Source organism: Corticium candelabrum, chromosome 18, assembly GCF_963422355.1.
Source record: "Corticium candelabrum chromosome 18, ooCorCand1.1, whole genome shotgun sequence".
NCBI lineage: Eukaryota > Metazoa > Porifera > Homoscleromorpha > Homosclerophorida > Plakinidae > Corticium > Corticium candelabrum.
The window spans coordinates 610,944-633,894 of record NC_085102.1 but is presented as its reverse complement, the minus strand read 5'-3'; the positions used below and the strand labels follow the sequence as shown (position 1 = coordinate 633,894).

General features: G+C 41.2%; 1 protein-coding gene across 2 annotated transcripts in view; it reads left to right on the top strand.

Moving 5' to 3' along the window:
- LOC134193893 (kinesin-like protein KIF20A) overlaps positions 1-16,453 on the top strand; it is a 48,223-nt gene extending 31,770 nt beyond the window's left edge. For both annotated transcript variants that reach the window (XM_062662745.1, XM_062662744.1), the window contains 6 exons: positions 1,034-1,328; positions 1,386-1,421; positions 6,477-6,686; positions 9,980-10,114; positions 10,176-10,398; positions 16,356-16,453. In XM_062662745.1, coding sequence (XP_062518729.1) covers positions 1,034-1,328; positions 1,386-1,421; positions 6,477-6,686; positions 9,980-10,114; positions 10,176-10,398; positions 16,356-16,375 — 919 coding nt within the window. In that variant the 3' untranslated portion in view covers positions 16,376-16,453. The remainder of the gene's footprint in view (positions 1-1,033; positions 1,329-1,385; positions 1,422-6,476; positions 6,687-9,979; positions 10,115-10,175; positions 10,399-16,355) is intronic.
- Positions 16,454-22,951: the final 6,498 nt, after the last annotated feature.

Sequence of the window (22,951 nt, the reverse complement as noted above, 5' to 3'; positions counted from 1 at the left end):
CTGCTGTGCATGTCCTGTCACCACAAGCTTGAAAAGATTGAAGAACTGGAGCTGAAACTAAACTAGGACATGTGCGTGCACCAGAGGCTCTATTCACGGCTCTGACCTGCACTTAGCCGCCCAGGAGGATTTAACATGCGCGAGTCAGCATTAGTCACTTAGCATAACCAATTATGTACTGCTAAACCAATCAGAATTTACAACTGACATTCTGGATATAAGACGCTGATTGGCTTAGAAGGCTATTTCTGAAATCATTTTAGTACCGTTCTGGTCCAGACTCGAGTCACGCGTTCTCTGGTCTGAAGTTTGAGGCTACACAATACTGTACCATTTATTGAATCTTTATAACACAAACCACTTGCACCATGCTTGCTACAATTTATGCATGTACTTGCTACTAGCCTTGTTCCCAGACTCTTTGGCGTTAGTCTTGTCCGGTGAATTGTGATACGGACACCGGACAAGACTAGTACGAGAAAGAGTCTTGGGACAAGGCTGCTTGCTATAAGTTCGGGATCTTTCATTTCTGAGTCGAAGTGCTAGATTTCTCCATTGCTCAACACCTTATGATCCTTCACGAAGAGAAGCTACTAAAGTTTTACCTATTATATTCTGCACACATCCAGGTTTGGTTTTAAGCTTTATGAGGTCCGGAAGCATGCACACAAACAACCACCGAAATGTCGCGAACGGGATGCTTGATCACAAACCTGTGGTCTCCGAGATTCTGAAACTGTTCTGCAAGAAGTACACTGGGCATAAGGAAGAAGAATAACACCTACACGTGTACAGAAAGCTTGGAGACACTGCACTTGGGACATACCAACGACATCAATGATTTGTTTATTTGTAGCCCACCTGTATGTTTTGTAGGCGGCTTTTGCAGCAAAAATTCGTAGACTACAAATATATTCATAGGTGTGGCAACCCTGCATATAGCCAGACACTGTGTCTGGCTATATGTAATTTTTTATCGTGGGGACTGGGTCTAGTTTATACAGAACATGTTCAACTGACTAATTTTGTTTAGAGAATCTATTGATTCTGAAAGAATCAGAATGGAAGAAGCAGAACAGCGACGATTGAGCCTCCAAGGAAGAATGATGATGGAGGCTCATGAGTCTGAAATTTTTGTTCTTACAAGCGAGATCAATGGCTTGAAACAAAAGTTGTCTACCCAGGCTAATGTTGTTAATAGCCAACTGATGGCTAAGATGGCTGACAAAGACGAGGAGCTTGAGGAGATGACTCATCAAGTTAATGCTCTAGTAGTAGAGAATGATGAATTAAATGGACGCTTGCTGACCACTTTGGATGAACTGAAGGTTAAATGTCATGTTGATGTAGGTGAATAGCAAAAAAAGTTGTGCTTTTTGTTATAGGAGAAAAAGAAAGAGCTACTTGAATTAGAACAAAAGGTGCGTCAAATAGACTGTATTTATTGTAATACATCACAGTAAAAGAATTTCACATTAATTGGCTGTCATAGAAGCACGTACCACATTTATTTCCCACGTTGTTTTGCATATTTGATGTTTTGTTTATTGGTGCCTTGCTCGAGTTAGCAAATCATTTCATTTTGTTGTTTCATTCTGTTGTAATTGTGGTAACATGTTACAACCCTCTGATGCATGCTGTTTACTGTAGAGAGGCAAGCAAGCCTCTATTTTGTATAATCCATATTGCAGGCAGAACGTTTCCTTTGGGATTGAACAACTCTTGAACCTCTTTGTTGCATTTACAGAACATGCAAGGCACTAATGGTTTGTAAAGTACTGCAAAGTCAGGATAGTTTCAAGGGCTACATATGAGACCAGTTTTGCTGAGTTAATGATTGACGACGCAAGTTGCTAATACTTTTTACCCAGAAAACGCATCCAAGTGTTCCAGTCGCCACCATAACATTGATGGTAACCACTTTTGGCGGGTTTATTACTACAGTCAGGGTTCTCGCAAGAGACTTTTGGGAGCGTGGCGGGATGGGCGGGTCCACGACGCACGGACATGCACTGATCTCAAGTGAGGTAGACTTTACGTTGTAGCTATTGCGTGTAACGTACATTCAAGTGACCTGGCAAGGAAATCAACTTCAATCGCCAGTAAGCCCTTCCTGGCGATGTTCATCAATTGTGCATGCGAAAGTTTTGTAGACAAACTACAGAAAGTTTGTCTAGTCAGGCGTTGATTGACGTGAACTATTGTTGTTGCTTTGTGTGAAGCCATGACTAGTCTAGACTAGATTCTAGGTGTACACTTCTCGGACAAGAGATGTGCTTTCCTGGTCATGGGAAGGGCATCTGGGACTAGAATCAGAGGCAAATCATCCAGGACTGCAACCAACACTTCTGGAGCAAGCCTATTGTCCCGCGTTACTTTGCAATAGTCTGCTATTGTCACCTTTAGTGTTGTGTTTCAATAATATGGAATTTTCAAACATTTCTTAGTTGTAGACTTTGGACTTGTAGCTTACCGTTTCTGAGCGTGGTGCACTCCTACTGGAGCGTAGCGCTGCAGCAAGAACCCTGTACAGTTCTGTACATGCACGTGCATGTTTGGTGATGATCGTCACTGTCTGGGGTTCTAGCCAGCCACACTTTGGGATTGACCGCCACGCCGTGTGAACAAACATTCCAGTTGGAATTAGTGGCTGTGTTCACTACTACAAGGATAGGAAACACAAGTTTGCACTACTCTTTGTTCACTTTGACCTTTTACAGAGGGTGCTAATTACCGGTATGGCCTCAGCGGGTGTGCTATTTACTATGCTATTTACTGCGCTCTTGTTTCCGTGTTGTCTGCTCTAACAGATCTTATTACAAAGCATGATGACTAAATGGGAAGCATCATAATTGAGTGAGGATGTGGCGTTTCTATTTAATTAAACGTACTTGTCTCTTTAAAAAATGATATTCAAACAGCTAATTCTCTCCCCCCAAAGATCATCTTAAAAGCAGCCAAGTTATTCTGACTAGGTTGATTGTTAATAAGCAGAGGAAGTCACATAAAACTCACCAGGGCTACGTATTTGACAAACCATAACTCCGTCAAAATACACCCCTTACAAAAGACCATGCCCTTTTTAGGAAGCCCGTCCTACTGCCACGCTTTGCTGAAAACCCGGCTAGAACCCTACAGTGTTTGTGTGCTTTTATACTGCTGTTAGCAAAAATATTTAGGTGCCGTGGAAACGTTATTGCCAGTTGAGTTAGCTTTTGTTCAAATTGCTTGTCATCAGATTGCCTGCCAGGGATTCCTGCAGACACCTTTTCCAGCCGACTCAGTATTTTATTAATATCAACACAACTTTACTAATATCTAACGTAATGCAATAATATTACATATAATAATGTAATGCAATTTGTGTCATTCCCTGCTGTGATCAGGAATGCACTTTACTTGATTTGTGCAAAGCTGACTTTTTGTGATCTTCTACACCTTCTTGGCTCCCAGTTTGAAACGTGCAGTACCGTCAATAGATGATGACTTTGTTTTACTACCCCGTATGTGGCCATAACTTTGACAGTAAACGTATGAGCAGAAAATTAACAATTTGCTATGAACTTCCTTCTTCAACCAATCACGATTTGGTGTCTACAGTATACTGATCAAATACAGAACTTGACTTTGTAGCTACGCTTGCTTTGCACTATTGCTTTGTGGTTCCTGTTCGCTTTCATCAGACTCACTGTATGTGTACTCTGCTATGTGATATGGTTGCTTCAAATGGAATACATCAAAATCTAGTCTTCTCAACTTATGGAACAAAGCAGGAGTCGTCAATTCGAGCTATTGCATACATGCATGCATCAGTAGCCCCAGTTGCCGAATGTAGTACAGAAACACGTAGAGGCAAGACTGTACTGCTAGGAAAGTGGGTCGGCAGCGATTTTGACAGCAACTAACATTCTCCACAGCCGACTTTGAGACAGTTGGACGGCTCTACGGGAAACCCTGGCCTGCTCTTTTTAACATTTGAAATTGATTTCAATACTTTTAGTTTCTGAACTTAAAACAAATTTTAGTTTAAAGACCTTTTCACATTAGTGACTACAGTCTAATGTGCATTGGCTACTGCAAGTGGCACTACGCTTACCCTCGCAGTCTTCTTGATTGTTCATTTACTGATACTTTTGCACTCATTATCATCAAGCATTCAGTTGACGTGACTATGACTGCTTGATATACTGGTCGTTTTTTGGTGGAGGATGATAGATTGTTTATCTCCTCCGCCCTTGGGTGATTCCACAGGTCACGAAACCACCTGGAAGTGGTCCACCGCAGACCTTGCAACAGATATTTTATTTTGTTTTGCGAGCATGCCCAGATTCACCTTCCACACCAGAAGAATCTGGTGGGGTTGTTGGTGTAGTCACCAACGGCCCAACCCATGCCACAGGTTGTACCGGTTTTTATGGTTGCCGGTAGCAAGCAAGCCAGCGCTTGACCTGACAAGATTAATCAATAAGACACTGATTAGTACAATATGTGGCTACCAGTTCAATATTTCTTGGAAGCTTTCAACACTCGTCTTACCAATTAGTACAATATGTGGCTACCATTTCAACATTTCTTGGAAGCTTTCAACACTCATACTACAGTAGTTCCCCTCTTGGACGACCACCCTCGTGAGCGACTACCTCTTGTTTACGACCAGTTTTATTTAGCACCGACGAAATTTGTATTGCACGTAACCCTCTTCAGCGACCACCCCTCCAACGCAACCAGCGACCACCAAAGTAAGCTCAAAGTTGTCATGTGTCCCCGCCTTGAGCGACCACTTAGCATTGCCTGTCTCCACCACTGCACCAATACATCCAGGTATGTACAACGAAAGGAGTGTCATCGCAATCAACCACAGTACAGTAGCATGTGTGCGTACGTAAGTAGTCGAATGTTGTCTCGAAAATGCAAGATCCTAGCTCTTCATGAAAGGATAGCTGGGCTGGACAAGATAAAAGAAGGCCGTTCGTGTCACTCAATCGCTGAAGATCTCGGCGTAAGTAAGACACAAATTCAAGGAATTGTAAGGAACAAAAAGAGCATTAGACAGCAATGGGAAACCGGAGGTCGAGCAGAGAGGAAGTACAGCAAGGTTAGAAAGTTGTACTACAAAGATTTAGACAGAGTTGTTTGGGAGTGGTTCACTTTGGAACGGGCAAAGAACTTTCTGATAAGTGGCCGCATGGTCCAAGAACGAGCCCTAATGTATTCTGATCAGTTGGGACACAGTTCCTTTTGAGGCTCTAACGGATGGTTGGATTGTTGGATGAAGCGACACAACGTTCGATTGGCGTGCCTTTCAGGCGAAGTGGCAGATGTGAACCCTACCGTTGTGGCTGATTTGCGCCAAAGATTGCTGTCAATTTTTGAGGGGTATGACTTGAATAATGTTTTCAATGCTGATGAGACAGGCCCCTGATGAGAGACTACCCCTTTTGAGAGACCACTTTAATGGAAACTTAGAGGTGGTCATCCAAGATGGGAACTACTGTACATAACAATTGGGCCTTATCCTGTCTCTGACACACTTTGCACAGCGTGATTCTCCGTGAGACCTTGACACAGTTTTCTTTCTTCTGGGCATTGACATCAATTTTTGTCTTAGGACTGACAGCAGGTAGCCCTCGTAGTTTTCTTTGGACCACAACAAGGAACTTTTCCTGTCTTGTTAGTATAGAGGTAGACAAGCCACCCACCTGGTTTGTTAGATATTCTCCGCCTGTTCGACTTTGTATTGTATGAAAGTCGTCGTCGATATACCAGTTGTTGACCCATTGCCTTTCTTCAAACACTCAGTGATCTAGACTGCAACTGATTACTCACGATGACACAGCCTATAAATAGCTACTTTTGCACTACAGCCTTAGATTCATAACTTTAGTATTTAGCAATCTCATGCAGAATCTGTGACTGCAACATATTTGTTGGGCAATTGGAATCATCTCATAATAATACAGGAGTGACTTCATTTGCATTGTGGGGGTTCTTGTGGATAGCTTTACAGTAATTTGTAATTGCAGAAACTAATGAACTTGATGCTAATCATGCAAAGAATGCAATTGACTGACTCTAAGGTTGAACGGTGACTCTAAGGCACCTGAACGTGGTCATGCACTTTACAGTAAAGTAAATCTTTATGGATTGGAATGTGATTAAACTCTAAGTTGCATGTACCAATATCTGGACAATTATATACAGTGACGGTAGACAATGGTGAGCTTCAACAGCAGAAGTAGATGCTATGTTCAAGCAAGAGATAGCAATATGTTCCGGTTCTGAGACTTTCATCAGGTATAAATGACTGAAATGACCAATAATAATATATAGGATTATGCCTGCAGAGATTGGATCTGTTGGCATATAGTCTCAAGTGCACTATTGTAGTAATACAGGGAAGCAATTATGCATGACCATTTTGCTTTGGAGGACATGAATTTTTGATGTTCTTTATTTTATGTTTGTTTCTGAAACAGATGAAAGTAACCATTTGTGACTTGAACACTCAACTGAACGATTTGGAGATGACTTTGGAGCTTGAGAAGAGGAAGGCACATGAAGCAACTGCTAGCTTGATATATACCATAGAGCAAAAGGAGGCAGAAACTAAGGAATTACAGAGTTACATTCATAAAATGAAGGGTGATCAGCTAGCAGGCAATAACAGTGTAACAGCGGATGAACAGGTACTATGATTATAGGATTTAACTTCATATGTAGTTGATTATAGGCTACTGTAATACGGTATTATTCTGAATGTAAGGTCATGAATTTAGTGGTTTGGCAAACACTGTATTTAGTGCATGTATGTTTAGCTAATTGAACAACTATTGAAGTTATAAGTTGCTGGCAATGAAGACACTGTCACATGACTGTTTAGTTGCTTAATCAAAGTATTTTGTGTTTGTTTGTTCACAGTTCAATAATGATAAATATATTATATATGTGTATATTCTGAAATGTTGCAACTCGAAGGCCGTTTTCAATCAGGATAACCGTAATTGACTACTGTTAGTTGTTATCTAGTTTTTAAATATGTTCTGCTGTTACTTCACAAAATGTGACTGAACATCAGTTGTTAACTAAATTACGTCCAGCATCATGATTCATACTATGCCTATTTTTCTGATCCGTATAGCCTCTTTCACTCTTCTTTGATAGTATTCTCCTTCTGTAGTGAGTTTTTTTGCACCTCTCCCAGTTCATTCGATGTCCTAGTTTCTAACAATGTGTTGCCACTGTGTTTGTGTTTACGTCTCCTCGTTTAAAGAAACACTTCACAGCTCCACATATCTCTGACTCCGCCCTCAGCACTAAACGTTTTTGGTTACACATCAAGTTGGGAAGTTTGGTGCTATCTCTCAGCAAACTTGATACCGGAGCATTATGCTAAGGTTAGAAAACAAACTTACGATGTGGTTTTCAAATAACGTCCACTAAGTGTAGGTTCCATTTTACCACTTTGTCTAGACATTGATATTTGCTTAGGTGAAAGTAAAACGTGCTTTAGTATCACTGACTCACCTTCAATCGACGGCGAAGAGCACACATATGGCAATGGTTTGGCTGTAGGATGAAGGCACGTTGTGTCAAGTGATTATGTGCAGTGACGCACGCTTTCGTGTGTTTTTTGCATCACGCAAGCCCTTTTATACTGTAGTATGACCTCTGTTCGTAGAAGGAAACACAGAGGAAGGTGCAAAAGACCGAGCGATTGCAAGTTGTTCAAGACGATCAAGTGAAGTCTACAATGTACGAACGACTTAGTCGCTTATGAACTGTAACTTGTTCTCTTTCACTGTAAGTGTTGCCTGAAGCGTCTAGACCCGTCTCTTGTGAGCTCTAGTAGTTGGCCTCGGAAAGCAAGACCAAAACAATGCGCCGCATAACACAGCAAACGTTCGGTCCGCAGCCCAAGGCCTTAATGTACGTTAACGTCTACTGCGCATGCGTCAATCGGTGAAGTGTTCCTTTAACTAAGTTGGTGTTGCATTGGTGTTATCAAAGGGACTGGTAAGACACTTGGAATGCGTAAACAACAACACCAAGCTTCAGTCAAGCGAGGAGAAGTAAACACAAACGCAGTGGCAGCACATTGTTGGAAACTAGGACATCGAATGGACTAGGAAAGGTGCAAAAAACTCACTACAGAAAGAGCATACTATCAAGAAGAGTAAAAGAGGCTATATGGATCAGAAAAAAATAAGCATAGTATGAATCAGGATGCTGGACTTAATGTAGTTAATGATTGGTGGTCACATTTGTGATGTTATTGGAGAACATATTTAAAAACTAGATAACAACAAATATTAGTCAATTACAGCTATACCTGATTGAAAACGGCCTTTGGGTTGAAGCGTTTCGGAATTACATTCTGTTTAATCATTTACGGCTGGAATTTTCTCTCACAATCTTTTTTTCTTTCATGTATAAACACCATACTACGCCATTTATATATATATAGTGCGCGTCAAAACTATTGACACATTTCCGGTTTACTTGTACTATTTTTGGAAAGTTTTCTTGTTTTGCTATTTTCTAAGAAACTGTGCTAAATTTTTCACAAACAGCTGAAAAGCAGTTGCAAAAGCTATAGTCTGCGCATCCACGTAGAGAACTGTTCCATCATGAAACGAGTCGTGAAAGACAACGCCACGATATTCTGTTACTACACAGCTCCAGTACCAAGAAGCCATCTAGGATCTGCCAACTTTCACGTGTTTCTTGCTCTTCTGTTTACCGAACTCTCAAAGACTGGATACTGGTGAAAGAATTCAATGCAAAGCTTCTCGTGAAAGACCCAAAAACTAGCTGAAAACCTTCGAGCAGCTTCAATTTAGTGAACATGATGCAACAAAGAACTACAAATCAGCAAACAAACTTGCTGGCAGTGCAGGAAGTTGTCAGTTCTTTCACCAGCAGAAGAGAACTTCATGACGCAAGTATCACTACATTATGCCTAAGAAAATTCCGCTGCTAGCTAGTGAAGCTAAAATACGAGACTCTGGGCATCACGGTTTCTCGATTGGCCAGCTAGCGCACCAGATCTTGCACCAATAGAAAACTTCTGGGCGGTCACCAAAGGGTGTGTTGAACTTGTACGTAGGCCTCAAAACGTTCATGAACTTGAAGACGCAATCCAGGCGGAATGGCACTTGCTTACGCCTTGCGATCTGTTGCCGCGTACATTAAACGCACGTCTAGCGCCATTGTCTAGAGCTATGTTAGCTAGGGAAATGCTATCAAAAAATGACAGGAGGACACAAGCTGTTGATGCGTACTTGTGAGTTTCCAAAGTCTAGAAAATGTATGTGACCTGAAAATGGATCCGTTTCTGCTCATGCTACCCATGGCCATGCCTCCAAGCGTAAATGTGTCAATAGTTTTGACGCGGACTGTATATGCTCTAGTTGGAGACCATTTATGGAAATGGGAGTCATGAACACAGCTCACAATGTCAATCACAGCAACCCTGTCAATCACAAACACATCAAGACCACGCAAACATAATGGTAAGACCTACCAAACAACGATACCCTTTTTCCTCAAATTCTTAGCAAACCGCGAAAATAAATTCCCACCAATGTTTCATCTGATACGGTGTGTGTGTGTGTGTGTATATATATATATATATATATATATATATATATATATATATATACAGTACTGGACAAAAGTTTTGAGCCACCCTGCAAATTAGTCTATTTTCGTGTGTATTACGCCATACTAATTATTAGGCGTAATCTGTTCTATTAAACACACTGAAATGATACAGTTTTGTGTTTTTGACTCTATTGATAGTGGTATTGTCTACTTTACTCATAAGTAAATGATTTTAAGGCCAAAGAAAAGGATTGTTGAAGGGTGGCTCAAAACTTTTGTCCAGTACTGTATATATGTATATATATATGTATGTATGTATATGTATTTGTGTGCATTATTGTATGATTGCTAGAGCACTTACAAAGGACTTTTTTAGGCTCAAAGTCATTATGAGTCACATTCATTGATTGTTCATGATGTGGAGACAAGTTTGCATTCTGAGATTGACGTGACCCCAAAGGCAGCTAAAAAGAAGAAAAGAGGAAGAAAGAGGAAGTCAGATGAGAACACTGTATGTTAATTAGACTTTGTAGAATGTGAAAGGGACGTATTTTACTGAATGCTTTGTTTAGGGAAGAATTGGAACTCTTGGTAAAATACAAAAATTGGACCAGTTGGGCAGACATACAGTATCATCCTCAAAATCTGGAAATGCAAAGCAAGATGCAGTAGGTATACATTGTGCAGCTGCTAAAAAAGAAATATCACGCAATGTGAGTACAAACAAACAAGGGGCAAAGAGGAAACTAGGAGATATGCTGTTTGATGCTGTTTTCAGTCCTTTAGCAGAAAAAGGTTTGACATTGATGTATTGGTAAGGGGTCGTCTATTTTTTCGGCATTTCACGAGCATATACAAAGCGTACGCTAGGGGGAGGGGGAGGCAACTTGCCGTACTCTTTTAAAATGTTTGTAGATGTGCATGTGCAAGGCCTGTTTTGGTGTATTCACAAGAAACTACATTGACTGAAGGTGAACGAAACTGCTGGTTCTTCACGAACTGATATTATAGAACATTTTAATAGTATTAAATACTGTACATTATTTCTACTCCTAGCGAGAAAAGCAAGGTGACAGCATACTTTCAAGTTGAAGGTAGGAAAGGAGCAGCTACATGTACGCATTTGCTGGGTTGCTGATAGAGGCTGATTCACGATGCTATTTAATTTATATGCGAAATTTGCACTGTTGCAGGCTAGCAACATTTATCATTCACTTTCAGGAAGGGTGGACGAGGGAGGAAAAGCATACGCTTTGTACTCTCATGAAAAAAGCCGAAAAAATGGATGATCTCTAAATAAAATAATGCTGTAGATCATGATCAAGTAGTTTTAAAGCAGAATTTCAAACCTTGAGAAAAGATTAAATTTTTGAACGATTTTGTTTTTAAGAGTAATATGACTATAATATTTGTGGAGACTTTCCATTCCTGGCAGTCACAATTACAGAATTACGAGGCCACCTCCTAGCATGCTTGTATACATACAGTGAGGGAAATTAAGTCGATGTGGATATTACAGTATTCAATGTTTTCAAAATGTCGCTAATAGATGGTTAATCCCAGATACTTTGAAACTCCAAAACAACCATTTCTTTCAAGGAGCCAAATCACAATGCAGTTGTGTTGTAAATTGGCAAAATGAAGAAATCAAAACATGATTGAGGCATTCCAGGACCTAAATAGGTGGACAGTGCTGTCATTGTGTGTGTGACGAAGAGCAGTGAACGAAAGTTGCATGTCATGCAAAATGAATTCGCAACTTTCAGAAACTTTGGAAAGTGAAGAAATTGATTGCTCCTTACAAATTTAGTCATCAGCTATGAGCCCTAAGAAATGGGACTTTGTAAAAGTTACGAGACTTGGCGAGTAGCGTACTCTAAACGTATAGGGCTAAATTGACTTCCTGTCTGGGACTATGTGGCTGGCTGTCACGCTGCAGGAATGTGCCACGCCTTCTTTGTGTGGTCCAATCATGGAGCAGTATTTCCTTTATGTCGTACGTGACAACCAGAGACAATGGCCAAACAGCCAATAGTATGTGCAAAACTTTCATGAGAGAGTTTTCTTACCAGAACAGTGCAATTCATGTTTGTAATTGTTAGGACTTCTCGGAAATTGTAGTATGTACATCCGGGAACTTGTATTGTGTTACATTTCAGTCATTGACCGGCATTCAGGACTAGCCAGTCATTCCTGAAATAGATCGACTTGAGTTAACAGCAATACTGGCTGAGCGCATGCTAAAGACACAGTTACTTTTGTGACATCTGGCAACAAGGATGATGGCAGTGTTCGGAAAAATAGCGGAGTTTGATGAATCAAAGGAGGAATGGCCACTTTATGCAGAAAGGTTAGAACAACACTTCACAGCAAATGGCGTAGACGACGCTGATAGACAAAGGACTATCTATTAAGTGTGATTGGAGCTCGCACGTATCAATCTCTACAAAAGTTTAGTGGCTTTCTTGAAGCCTAAAGATAAGTCGGTTGACGAAATACTACAGTCGCTGACAGAGCATTTTGACCCGAAGCGATCAGTAATAGTATAAAGATTTTGATTTAACAGTTGATTGCGTCAGGAAGGTGAGTTGGTCACTAAATTCACGGCGGAGCTGCAGCGACTCAGTGAACATTGCGCATTTGGGTCTGTGCTTAGTGATATGCTATGAGACAGATTAGTCGTAGGAATAATGAATGATCGTATACAGCAACCGCTGTTGACAGAAAAAGAGCTGACATTCAAGAGGGCGTATGAATAAGCGATTGCACAAGAAACAGCTGAAAAGAATACCGCAGAGCTAAAGCAGAAGGAAGCAATGAGTACACCTGGCAACCCAGAAGGAGAGTCCGTACACCAGTTACAGGAGCAGCCTGTACACCAGTTACAGAAGCAGTGAGTACCCAAAGCAGGAAACAGACCGACTGACAAGATATCCGGTTGTTGTTATCGCTGTGGTAAACAGGGACACAAACAGTTCGAGTGCTGGTTCAAGGATGTCAAACGTTTTAGTTGCAGCAAAATTGGGCATGCAAAGGCTGTTTGTTGCACATTGAGAAAAACGGCTCAGAATGAGGACAGTGGCAAAATCGGCTATGAAGAGGCACAGTCAGATACCAATGAGGATGAGGAGGTTGAGTGGATTAGTGGCAATATTCACGTGTTACACAAAGGAAAAGAGAAGCCTATGAAGACAACGTTGACTGTACAAGGACAGCCACTCGAGATGGAAATAGACACGGGAGCGAGTGTCAGTACTGTGAGCAAAACAACATGGACATCAGTCTGGAAGAAAGGTGAAGCACCATAGAAAGATACAAAAAAATTGAAACTATTGGTAGACACTCTGGATGGACGCTGAGTGTCTCTTCTGCTTGTGGTAGTGGCAGGCTCTGGCCCAAGTTTATTAGGAAGAGACTGGATTCAACAAGTACAAATTGATTGGGGAAGGGTTCACCAAGGAAAAGAGGAATGGTTTTTGTTGGTACACAGTGAAGTGTTCGTGGGAAGTTAGGCACATTGCAAGGTGTGGAAGTGAAATATCCAGTGACAGAAACGACAAGTCTCAAGTTTTACCGACAAAGACAAGTACCATATGGTTTGAGAGAGAAGATAGAAGAAGAACTGTTCGACCTCACAAAAGCCAGACTTATTGAGCCAATACACTATTTGGAGTGGACAGCTCCCATAGTTCCAGTGTTGAAAAACAATGGAAAGGTCAGAATCTGTGGAGACTATCGGTTGACAGTCAATCAAATGTCAAAATGCGATACTTATCTGATTTGCATCGAGAACATTGACAAAAGTGGAGAGGAATTATGCACAGGTGGAAAGAGAAGCATTGGCAGTAATTTTTGGTCTACAAAGATTTCACCAATACCTGTTAAGTACAGAATTGTGCTAGTCTCAGAACATAAACCACTGCTAGGGTTGTTGGGGGAAATATGCCTCTTCCACTAATGGCATCAGCGAGAATCCATCGATGGGCCATGATCATATCAAGTTACAGTTATAAGTTGCGATACAAACCAGGCTGGGACATCGGTAATGCAGATACCTGCAGTCGATTACCCTTACAACTACTGTCGACAACTGAGGAAGAACAAGCAGAGACAGTTCAATTTTTACAGCAACTGGAATCGACACCAGTATTGGCAAAAGATGTTTGAAGATGGACAGAACCAAGACCCTACTGTCTAGGGTACAATATTATGTTCATCATGGTTGGCCCAATAAACCACTAATTGAAGCTTTTGACTCCTTACTGGCGAAGAGCAAGTGAATTATCTATAGAAGAGGGATGCGTATTATGGGGGTACAGGGTGATTGCACCACCACAAGGGCAACAACAAGTTTTGGAGGAGTTACATGCTGGTCATCCTGGTGTGGCACGGATGAAAGGCTTAGCCAGTACAATAGTCTGGTGGCCAGACCTGATGGAGACATTGAACGCAAGGTCCAAGGTTGTTCTAGTTGTCAAGAGACAAGGAATGCACCACCCAAAGCTCCATTGCATCCCTGGTCTTGGCCTCATTAGCCATGGATGAGGGTGCTTGTGGACTACGCTGGGCCCTTGCTAGGAAAATGTTTCTTGTACTTATTGACGCACACTCGAAGTGGACTGAAGTAAACCTGTAGAATCAGTGACGACGAAAACTACGGTGGAAAAGTTAAGAAACTTTTTGCAACTCATTGAATTCCTGAAAAACTGGTATCAGAGAATGGGTCAGTATTCACCAGTCAAGAGTTTACCGATTTTGTCAAATCGAATGGAATAGACCACACTAAAACAGCACCGTATCATCCGTCAAGTAATGGGCTGGTAGAGAGAGCAGTACAGGTATTGAAGAAAGTACTGTCCTTAGCAAAACAAGGAACATTGACATATCGTTTGACACAAGTGTTGTTCAGCTACTGGATTACACCGCATTCCACGACAGGAATATTGCCTGCAGAAATTATTAATGGGTGGCAAATTACAGTCACGTTTAGACCCCAACTTGGAGCAAACGGTACACAAGACAATGGCAACAGAAACATCTCCACAAGGGTAACTAGAATAGTGTGATAGATCTTTACAACGGGGTGAGAGTCTACGTGCGCTATTACAACAGAGATCGTCTTTGGATAGCTGGTGTAGTTTAGTCTAAAACGGGCTCGTATCATACACTATCAAACTGAATGATGGGAGGGTAGTCAAACGACATTTGAATCAGATTCGGCAAACCTTACAATCAGAAAAACATGAAAGAGAGGAACCACAAGACCTACTAGTGGAACCAACACATCCACCTGATAAACCATGTTCAAGAGCAATGGTACCGGTATCGCTGGGAGAACCCGAAGAATGAGATGTCGCACCAGACTTACCAGAACAACAACATGGAGTTGACAAACAAATAGAACAGGACGCGATGGTACCATTGCCAGAGATTAGCACAGAACCAGAAGACTTAGAGACACACATGGAACCAGCGAGAGCATCAAATCTAGGTGCCAATCATTTGAGTTACTCCAGTCCGCCGTTCCAGCAGAATAAGAAAGGCACCATACAGACTGAATTTTAGTAGATTAAACTATTGTTCTACTTCATACCTCTTAATTGTTAATATCAGTCATATAGTCGGGGGCGGAGGATGTAGTATATACATCCGGGAACTTGTATTGTGTTACATTTTAGTCATTGACCGGCATTTAGGACTAGCCAGTCATTCCTGAAATAGATTGACTCGAGTTAACAGCAAGACCGGCCGAGTGCGTTCTAAGGATGCAGTTACTTGTGACAGAAATAAACAACAGAACTCACCTGTCTACAGCTACTGACCTGAAATCGATCGCTTTCTTGGTTTTACAATATTTATATGGGAATCTAACATTACGTAACCATGAGCAATTTTAAGTCTCGTACATGATGACTCTACTTCAACAACTACAGACTGTTTACGGACTTTGCGGTCACGCAAAACGACAGTTGCTATGTACGATTTTAAGTACATTTTACCTGTAGCACATCTAGAAAGAAAATAGCGTGTATATTCATAATTCTTCGCGACAATTAATTCTAGCGTACTTGGTGTTTCGGACTTCAAAGGCTCATAGCTGTCGAAGCGACGATGTAAACACAGTATCAATTACTAGATAATAATAATAATATAAACCGCCGTGGCTTAGTGGTTAGTGGCAATGGCTACCACTCCATGGTTTGGAGGTTCAAACCCCAGTGACGACAGTAAATTATGAAACTTGTCTGTCTTTCTCTCTCATGTTTCTCTAGCTTTATCCATGAGACTATGACTCGTTTCAGTCGTTGGCGAGTTTCTGTGGTCTGGCGAACGGTTCGTTGACGATGAGGTTCAGTGCTTTCCTGGTGGTCCTTTATATCCACTAGGCGTGCTGTCCTGATGTTTGTGGTCACCGTAATGCCTGCAATCTATATCGAATTGGCTAGTCATTGATCGCCGTGTGGACTAAACAGAAACATGTGCTTCACTGGGGTCACCTGCCGTGTTGGTGGGTGCTCAGATGGGGGTAAAGACCCCACTTGCCCATTATGGAGGGGCATAGCGACACAGTATTTTACGTCACACCAGTTCAGGTGCCCATGCTTAGAGCACAAGAAAAGAAATGTAGATATATTATACAAGAAAGCAAAAGAAGGGAAATTACTAAATATTTTAAAATAAAAAATCAATTAGCAAATTAATAAAATAATTTAATATAATTAAAGTAACTTGAAATATTATTTACTTACCAGGTTGGGTGGAAGAACAGTGAAAGAAACATTTTCTTCATTCTTTATTCTAGCAAGAGAAGAAACAGTTTTCAAATAGATGTGAATGAACTACAGTTTAACATCAACATTTGATCGTGGTTTGGGTTGATCAATTAGAATACTTTGCTGTGGGATTATATTGATAGCATTCGTAACTCATTTGCTGCACTGTCAGCACGTCAAGGCTGCATGTAAATGTTGACAAGCTGTTCTCACCTATGCCAAAATATGTATACTTTGTATGCAAGCTACAACAGTTAGTAAACCATGTAAATACAGTCGCGTGTCACTTATCCAACGTTCACTTATCCGACACGCCGGTTATTCGACAGGTCAAGCTTGTCACGTGGCTGGTCAGCTGCGTACATATACATTCATGTGCATGTCAGTTGTTTCTTGAGACAAGTTTGAGAGCGATTTCAAGTGTTTCTTCTCATTGTATTCTGCATTCATCTACATCCACATTCAGCATACCTAATGTGGAAAAAGGGGCATATAATATGAACAATAGTTGAGTTTGTAACAGCTTCAGTTATCCAACATTTTCACTTATCCAACAGGGGTACGGTCCCAAGCGGTCTAATAAGTGACACACGACTGTAGTTGGTTGTGTGGTTTGCTAGGCTTAAGGGAAGATATTGTAAACAGCGGAAAAGCTCCAGAATAGTTGACGTCCTTTATTTGCTGTAGACAGTTTGGCCTTGGGCTCTAAAAATATGCCAGTTCTTAATGGCTCTCTTTCCTTTATCAGTTCTTGTCTACCAATTCTATTCCATGTCACTTTGTTCAACATATTGGTAGCCGGTTTTGATTTTCTCTTGTATGTCATTCCCAGTCTACAAGTGTCGTAATATCTGCATAGGTCCACGTCTGCCCTTCGATAAAAAAGTTGAATGGGTGCAAATCCCATGGATTCTTGAGGAACATCCCTGTATGCAAATACAGTACAACCTTAATTATCCAGACTACTCCAGACACAGGTTAGAAGATAATCGAGTGTCCGGATAATCAAAAATTAATACATATCAACTCATTTTCCTCCACTGTGCAAGACCATGCTCTGTTTCCACACTTACTGTACATTCATGACACTAGAAGAGTCATCAACAGCTGCTTATTTATTACATTATTACGTTCTCGGTTGTGTATTCGCTCATTTGTGAAAGTCTGTACCTGCAGCATATTACGGTAGTACAGTACGAAGTGAAATATATCCAGGAACACATTATCCGTGAACGCAAAAAGTCGGGACAGAGAACTTGTCTGGATAATCGAAAGTTCGGATAATCAAGGTTGTACTGTAATAACAAAATTCACGAACCTGTCCCACTGCCTTGGTTGCTCCACGCACAATCGCCTCAACATGTTCTTTATGTTTTGTTAAACTTCTCAACTAAGCCGTTGCATGCTGGATGGGAGGGGGTTGTTGTCAATTGTTTAATTCTTAGCAGACAAGATACCTCACCCATATACTCTGCTGTCAACCAATGCTTCGGCTACCACTTGTATGCTGACACTTTCAAGGATACTGCCTCTGAGTACCTAGTTGCATAATCCACGAGAGTCAGAACAAATATATGGTCGTACTCACTTGGCTGTGAATCAGACCGATGAGGTCCACAGCGACCTTTTTGAATGGTTGGTCAATCAGCTGCATCTTTCCAAGTGGTGCTCTGGGTATGGTCCCTTTTTATGGAACGCCGACTTTTAGTTAAGGCAGTTGATATCAGCAAGGTCTGTTACTAGAAGCGCTGTTTTGGCTTCATCTTGTAAAATGCTTACGCACGACAGTGTTTTCCTGCTCTCATTGAATGGTATTTTTGCGACAGTCGGTGTTCCATATCTTTTGCTATCATCTTTTGACTAATCGCACATGAGCGGCAAAACGTGACATCTCACTTTTGACACCTGTCCAGTAAAAGTTGCTTAAAGGAGCATTCCAGAGATATGCGCTAGGCTGCTGGCTCAGTCTTTGCTCACTAATGGGAAATCCATACTAACCAAGTTGGGTATCTGGGCGCTATCTCAGAGTAAACTCGACAGGTGTACGTTACATTCCATGACTTAATAACTGGCAGGGCCGTTTCAAGAATTTCATCTGCCAAGTGAAGCGTTTTTTGTGCGTCATCAGATCACGTGAGCTTCACTGATGCAACCACATTTCCGGAAATGGTCTCTCTGTTGTTTTCCATCGCTCCAAGAACGATGGAAACCGTCGTGCTACTTTCAGTCTGTCTGGAGACTGACTTTTTTGCACGATTTATTTCCATCTGGCAACATGTGAGAGAATATGCATTTTGTGAGATTCTTTGGCGTTAAAGGCAGTGGACGCTGTTGTCGATCGTGTTCTAACAGTGTGCGAATTAAGCACTCATCTCTACACAGGAACACTTTCCGCGAACTCCCTCGATCACCTGACCTCACTATGTCGGCTGCGCACGGCGCTGTTCACTATAGCTGTGCAGTTCTTCGGAGTGTTTCTTTAAAACGCGTCAAGTGGTTTACTTTGCTCCAAAGTGACTTCCCATGACTGATTCGTGGGCCAGTTGCATGACTTGATGTCTTAATGCTTTGGGAACAATGACCTTGGGATGCTTGTATATTCAGTCATAACATTGTCTTTCTCCTCAAATATCATCTCCTAATCTCTTTTGATCATGGGATGATCTTTGGATTTGTACTTCTGGATTGAAAGTCCTCGTATTGCAGTCTTGCAAATTCATCTCGATCTATGTACTTCCAAAGATTTAGTTTAGGGACAGCTAATGGTAGAACCCGATCTCCCCTGCTGGCTTGTCCTCTGATCACCACTCCAACTTTGCTCCACATAGGATCAGGACTTTCGGCCGCTTGTGCACCAGAAATATTTTCAATAATTACATCGTACATGGCATCAGGTGGACATAAAGCTTCTATGGTACCAACATAGTAGGGAGTATCCAAGTTGACTATTGCCATGGGAACTCTTCTGACTGAATTATCTTCCCTTTGCATATAGCCATTATGGACTTTCCAGTGTACTGGGCATCTTTCACTAGTTGCTTCTTTACAGTTACACCACTGCATCCAGTGTTCCTCAGTACACTGACACATGAATTCCTGATTTTCCCATAAAGCACCGGCATCGCATCCTGCGATGCTTATCTCCGGACACTCACACTGCTAACTAATGGGATGCTTCTGCTATCGGACAATTCTAGACGGCCCTTCCTCAGCTCAGCTTTCAAGTCAAGTGGTGTCACCACTGGGTTAATGCTGTCAGGCTTCGCAACACATATTGTGCTGGTTTTATTGTGTGTAGGTGAGCTTGCCACAGCCTCCTCTTCTCTAGTATGTAAAGTGCTGCTGGCTTTTGTGGTCAACCTCTGAATCTGAGATAGGCAGTGAACCCCAGCAGTCTCTCGCCTCATGTCACAACTTGTTGCATCGAAAACATTGCTTTTTTCTTTTTCAGATGACACTCAAATGCTCTATGCCCATGTTGTTTGCATATGAAACACTGTATTTCTGGTTCTCTTGTGGTTGAGACAGACAAGTTAGACAGGCCAGTGAGTGGTTGCGTTGCTGGCAATGACTGAGCTGTCATATGGAAACGCCAGTTGCGTGCAGTTAGAAACCTTTCTGCTGTTTCCGCCATCTCTTAAATTCACTAATTCCCCCCTGCAAATGAGCGTCCAGGTCCTTTTAACAGGAGTTCAAAAACTGCTCCTTCACAAGCAAGTCTTGGACATCCCTTGTGCTCCTGCCCGTGTGAGCCAAAGTCACCCACTTGTTCAGGTAATTCTGCAGTTGATAATGGACTGTGCCAGACTGGTAAATGAACTGTGCCAGGTTCTCCCTGGCTCTGGCTTGCACTGGCAGATTCTCAAGTGGTACCCATCTTCTGTCAAGTCATATTTCCTTAACAGGGCTTCCTTTTGTCGTTTGTAGTTACCAGCATGTACATCCGACAACCTTGAGTAAACTTCTAAGGCTTTGCCAGTAAGTAGAGCAGTCAAAGCCCGTGCCCATTGTGGCTTCGCCCTTTCATTCAAAGTTGCAGGTAGCTGTCAAGCTCGTCCTTCCCATCTTGAAAGGGTGGCAACTTTGCTTTGCTGTTCGCCTCTTTGCTCTTCTCTTTGACCAACACTGGGACTATTTCTTCTAACTTCAATTTCTTGATCTCCAACTTAAGCTTGGTTCACAATATTGACGCTTTCTTTCTAGACCCATTTTTTGATCGCTTTCAATCAGATGATCCATTGCTTCTGCGACTTATTCTCAGACCGCTTGCTTTGCCGATTGACTATATTCCCACCTGAGCCCTCAGTTGTCGTGCGCAGAAATGACATATAGACCAATTAAAGCAAGGTTACAGCCAACAAGTCTCTGCTGGAAAGATGGTTCTTCACGCGGTGGTCTGCTGACACAACTCAATTTACATTATCGTAACATCAAACGCCGATCACTCTTAAACGCGAGTGACTCAGTCTAATGGAATTGTTAATATATAGTTCGCCGTATGGTTTCAATGCAAGCCCTGCCCTACATAATATTATAGCATAATAATTATGATATAGTTACTATAGACAATTGGTCATGACAATGCCAATGAGTAGCATCGCCTACTGCAAGAATGCGGACTAGAACAATGACAAATCGGTGGTGCCATCATGAAACGCTAATGTCTTTTTACACAACGTGCATTCCACTTCTTCGTCGTGTACTTCCTTTTTAAAGAAGCCCCATGCATCTGATGTTTTTGGCAGGTCTGGCTTCATGGAAAATCTGCTCACCAGAAGCCTGCGATTGATTGTCATCAACAGTGTGCTCAGAATGCTCAGTTGCAACATACAGTACATAACCAGTCAGCAAGTTTGCTGTCAATTTGCCTGTAACCAAACACATCTTGGAAAGATCCCATTGTTGACACTTACTTTGCCGCATGCACAAGGCACTACATTGAGTATTGGAGTCATATTTGAAGACCAAACAACATTCAAATATTCGAACATTTGTCTCAACCTTAAATATACTAAAAGGCTATTTTTCTTCAAGTACCTTAAGTAGCAGATCTTCTGAAACTAGCTTTAGCTTGCTGTGATAGTGTAGGAAGATGTAGTGAGTTATGCCTGGGTTTTTGTAAAATCTCTACTAATGGGCATGTTTAGGTTACTTAGGCATTGCTTTATTATCCTTAGTTAGGTTACTTTATCAAAAAATAATTGAACCTGAATAGAAAGTAAGAAGGAAATAAATAGCTAGGTACAAGGACTTAGGTACTACTTTTTATGGTGTTTACTACAGAGATCTTGCATGTTGCCCTTTGCTCAGTACCTAAGATTGTGCAACACTTGAACTGAGTCCGATATTAATGGCAGGAAGAGTTTCTTGGGTTTGTTTTGAATTAGATGCAAAACTAGCCTCTATACATGTCTTTATTCTTCCTTTCTAGTTCGTGTTGCTCTCAGTCCCAACAGTGCAAAGAAATTCCCAGATCAAGATGATGAGACACCATGCTATCAGACAAAGAGAAAGGCAAAAGGTCTTTTGTCTAAATCTCAAATTTCTTGGCCTGTTGCTTTCCAAGGAACAACAAATAAGGTAAATTGTGTTTAATTAATTTTAAAAATTTTGTTTGCTAGTTTGAAGACCAACAATGTATTTTCTGCTTTTATTTCATGAGTTGAATGCAAATTAGTATGTAGGATGAGTTATTTGTCCATATACTGGAGATTTTCGAAACAGCGCTCAAGGTTACAATACAGAAAATGGAATTTTGTGGAAAAATATTTGCTCTCGATGCTTAAATACGAGGGCATTTTATTCAAAACTACGGAAATTGACTTGAGTGTACCACGGAGAGGCAATGGTAGCAGCATCTTGCATACATGTACCGTAATTTAATATGTAAAACCAACTTTAAGATAATCCGGTTTCAAATAGAAGTCAATGTTTTGATGCCGTCTCTGGCACAGTAGTTGGTTTAGAATATAAGCCGAGGCTTGTAAATTGCAGGTCATTTGGCCGATTATCCACACGTGTTTTGCACGTGTCGGTCAGCTGTTATTACGCTATTCTTTTTGTTCTTTGCTTTATTACCTGTTTATTTCCTAGTATGAATACAGGAACTGTTTTATTACCTATTATCAATATAGACTTTATTTATTGATTCTGGTCTGTTGTAGTTGAGAGCATTGTCTAGCATAAGGGTTGTTTCTCTAAAGATTATGATGAATACTCTTGTGCATGTGATTATTGTCGCATTAAACCAAAATGACTGCTACAGTGATTGTAGTGAAGACTAGCTACTATAGAGGTACTGTAAGGCAGCACAGACCTGCGACTTGTTTTGTTGTTTCTTGTTGGATAATGTGAATCTGTAGTTTAAGGAAACTGTGAGAAGTTCAGATGTGATATGAGACAATGGGGATGCATCTTGGTTTATGCATACAGAATCAGAAGACACAGGAGTAATATATAAAGAAAGGTTGCATCGATAGGACAATTTTATTTACCGTATAACCGGTTATTTGTGCAGTCTTAAAATTCTGCATCTAACCAGGAAGACAGTTACTGGTACACATGTACACTTGTAC